Consider the following 3734-nt stretch of genomic DNA (forward strand, 5'->3'; position numbering starts at 1 on the left):
CCCCCCCCCCCCCCCGGGCAACCCCCAACCACCCCCATCAAATCCTCAAACTCTTTTGACTTTTATACATTTCTCACACGCTCTTTACTATATATAGGCATGGAGACATCAAACAAACTATTTGACTAATGCATTCCTTGCACACTTTTTTACTAATTTTTGACGACATATTATTCCTCTCGAAGTCTTATCCTACGCCTACTCAAATCTCCCTGCTAAAAGGAGTAACTCCACAGCTCCACCTCAGCATCGCTTTCCACGTCATCCCAACTGAAACTCCCCTCCAACGACGGCGGCGGCGGGCTCAGTGCGCCCGCCGCCCCCGCCCCCCTGAAAAACCCCATAATCCAAATTTCTCGAACTCCCCTCATTATCTCCCACATTCCTCGCCTCCCCTGAAACCTCCTCCGCTGCCCCCGGCTGAAACGCCTCCGCCGCCTGCATCGCCGCCTTGCGTATGTCTTTCGGATCATTCGAAGCAGGGACTGGCAGCCGCCACACGGAGTCCGCGAAATTGAGGCACGCCATCTGTCCCCTGAGAGCCAACGCAGCCACGTCGTGCGCCCTCGCTGCCATCTCCGCGGTGGGGACCCCCCCCAGCCATATCCTCTTCTGCTTGCTGGGCTCCCGCAGCTCGCACACCCACTTATCGGAGTTCCTACGCCTGACGCCTCGGTAGACGGGGTGGCGCGTCTCCTTGAACTTCTTCCTCCCGGCACGTTTCTTGGGGTGGCTGGACGCTAGAATCACCTCTTCGTCAGAATGCGACATCCTGCGAGAATCAAGACCACCAAGAGACTGTGAGTTCGACGTGGGTGAATCCATATACAGCAGAAAATCTCGAAGTTGAAGTATTGTGATATGATGAGCGTAATTGTTGGTGTTAAGTTTTGAGAAGATTGTGGATTGTAAGAATGAATTTATATATTTTGGCGGGGTGGAGAAAGGGAACACGTGGGAATACGAAGTGGACACGGAGTGTCTGAATGGTGCCAGCCTGGAAGCTGGAATCGAACCTTGGTGAAGAAGGATCTTGAGGTGGGGCCCCAGGGGGGGGGGTACGGACAAGTGAAAACGTGTGTTTATATAGTTCTGATGATATGGCGGTTGTTGTTGGTGTACGATTTTGGTATTTCCTTTTGTTGATTTTGACGTTTTCAGAGCTGTTGACCACTTATGTCGTGTTTTGGGGTAGCATCATATACTTACCACTTCGAGTGTTCCGTAGTGGTATACACCGCTGCTTGAATCGTTTTGAACAAAACAAACAAACAGAAAACGGCCGCCTGATCATCTTTTTGTAAATATGCAAAATTAAATGATTAACTCCCTTTACACTAGGGGTGGCAACAAGTCCATTTTTAGTTCGAGCTTGATTCTGTAATTTCGAGTTCGAGTTCAAGCTGATTTTTTTTATTATTATTATTATATTAAATTATAGGAATTATTAATTTTTTACATAAATTTATAAGTAATAAAATAGATTGTATAATGCATACTATATTATTATTATTATTATTAGTTTAAATAATGGGAATTATCAATTTTTTACGTAAATTTATAAGTATAGATTGTATAATGTATACTATATTATAAATATACCAAAAAATAGTATGAATTCTAATTAATTGTATAAATATAAATTACTGATTAATTTTAGTAATAATATAATTAGTAAAATGTACAAAAAAAAATTATATTGAACAGTTTAAAGTTATAGAAAAATATCAATTATCTGAAATAATGCAATTGAAATACATAAAAATATTTTATAGTTGAGATTAATATATGTTCACAATCTGCAGTAAATTTATATATTTATAAATGTTAGTATTACATTGATGTAACTATCATCTTACATTGTTGAACATGGGTTAACCGGACCATTAAAATTCAGATCAACCGTTAGATATGATCAAACTTACATAAAAATACACTTGGTAAAGTTTTAGACTTATTGGATATACGGATGTCAAGATATCGTACTCGGAACATAAGAATAATCATTCAAGTTGGTGTATCGTAGAATCAGATCATGTGATTTTAAATTAAATCGTATGATATGATCTAATAGACACGGTCTTATATATATATATATATTTAAATTTGGTGTGAATCGTGTACCCAAGTTTTAAGATTTCGTAATTGTTGATTAAATTTTTTGATCTCATTATATATATAACAAAATAATAATTAAAATAATTAAAATTGTTCAACCATCACTATTATTATCATTATCATTATTTTTAGATTAATTCATAGGAATCACTAAATTTTGACATAAGTTTATAAATAATAAAATAGATTGCATAATGCATAGTATGTATCCTGATATAAATATAAAACTCAAAAATAGATAAAAAATCATAAGTGTATTACTTATCAATTTAAAAAAAAGTATAACGTAATACAAATATATATTAAAATATAACATAAAATTTATATATGTCATATTAATATAACATAAAATTTATATATGTCATATTAAATAATAATTTTAATTACAAAAAATATTATAATTTACTAAATTATTGATTAAATTTATTTTTGTAAAGATTAAATGTATAAATAAAAATACCATAACTTATTATTGTCCAAAATAAAATGTATGATATTGATTAATAATTATAATATATGGTCAATTTTGATTATAAAATTGATCAAATATTAAATATAAAATTAAATATATAAAAAAATCTTATGAACAGAAACAATTGAGCTCGAGTCGAGCTCAAAATCGAGCCTTTGCGAGCCGGCTCGACTCATCTGCCACCCCTACTTTACACTAAAGGAGTTTTCGCGTGAGTGTATTATTCTGTTAGAAATATACTCAGAATAATTTAATTTTTTTAGATAAATTGCATGCACTTTTTATAAGTTTACATATAATTATAAGTATTCGATTATTGTTTGCGAAATTACGAATACCCCCTAATATTCAATATAAGTAGAATACTTTTCGTTTACTCTTAAAACATTTTTTTTTCTGGATTTTTTAAAAAAATGTTAAAATTTTGATATTGTGCAGTGTTCGTCTGTCCGTAGATCTATATTTATGTGTTGTATATTTTCTTAGTCTGATACCCCTAAAACGAAGGGCTAAGGGACCGAAGACAAGAAGAAACCCACTAGGGGCTGTCCCAAGACCAAGGACCTTGGCTTGACAGAGGATCCATCCAAGGAGCCAGACCAACCTTAGAGGCCCTGACCACCCACATGCGTGGTAGCTTACTTGTGCACTAGGGGCCAAATCGTCAGAGGGCGAGAGCTCCTATAGGCCAACTTAGCCAAGAAGTCCACCCATTGCCAGATAAGCCCTTTGGGGAATCTCCGGTGGAAGAGTCCACCCAACCAACTCGCATGGAATGCAGGACGACCTTATATGTTGGAAGACTGACCCCACCCTTAGGGATAAACCATTAAGAGACCCTTATCACCAAGGAACTGTTCTTCGGGAAAGTAAGGACTCCATTAAGATAGGAGTAATCCGTCCCCTGAGTTCGGCTGAAGACGGAATCCTCCCAACGGCAGGAGGAGGTGGCTATAAATACAATCCTCACCTTACTTTGGAGGGTAACTACATTTTGATCACTCGGACACAAGAAGCCTTATCACACAATTATTCTTGCTCTTATTAATTTTTTTTTTTTTAGGAATTATTGTTTTTAATCTCTTGCAATTTATCTTTTTACTATTTATTTACTGATTTGAGAATGGGAGGACTAACGTAATTT

The 3734-nt window shown here is 36.1% G+C and overlaps 1 protein-coding gene across 1 annotated transcript; it reads right to left on the minus strand.

The window, feature by feature from the left end:
* Nucleotides 332–910, minus strand: LOC105158699 (dehydration-responsive element-binding protein 1D-like; the record flags this gene model as incomplete). The annotated part of the gene is given in 1 exon segment (XM_020695607.1): nucleotides 332–910. A coding segment is annotated over 1 exon segment (494 nt), but the record flags the coding sequence as incomplete, so codon positions are not given.

The sequence above is a fragment of the Sesamum indicum genome, linkage group LG1 (assembly GCF_000512975.1).
Source record: "Sesamum indicum cultivar Zhongzhi No. 13 linkage group LG1, S_indicum_v1.0, whole genome shotgun sequence".
NCBI lineage: Eukaryota > Viridiplantae > Streptophyta > Magnoliopsida > Lamiales > Pedaliaceae > Sesamum > Sesamum indicum.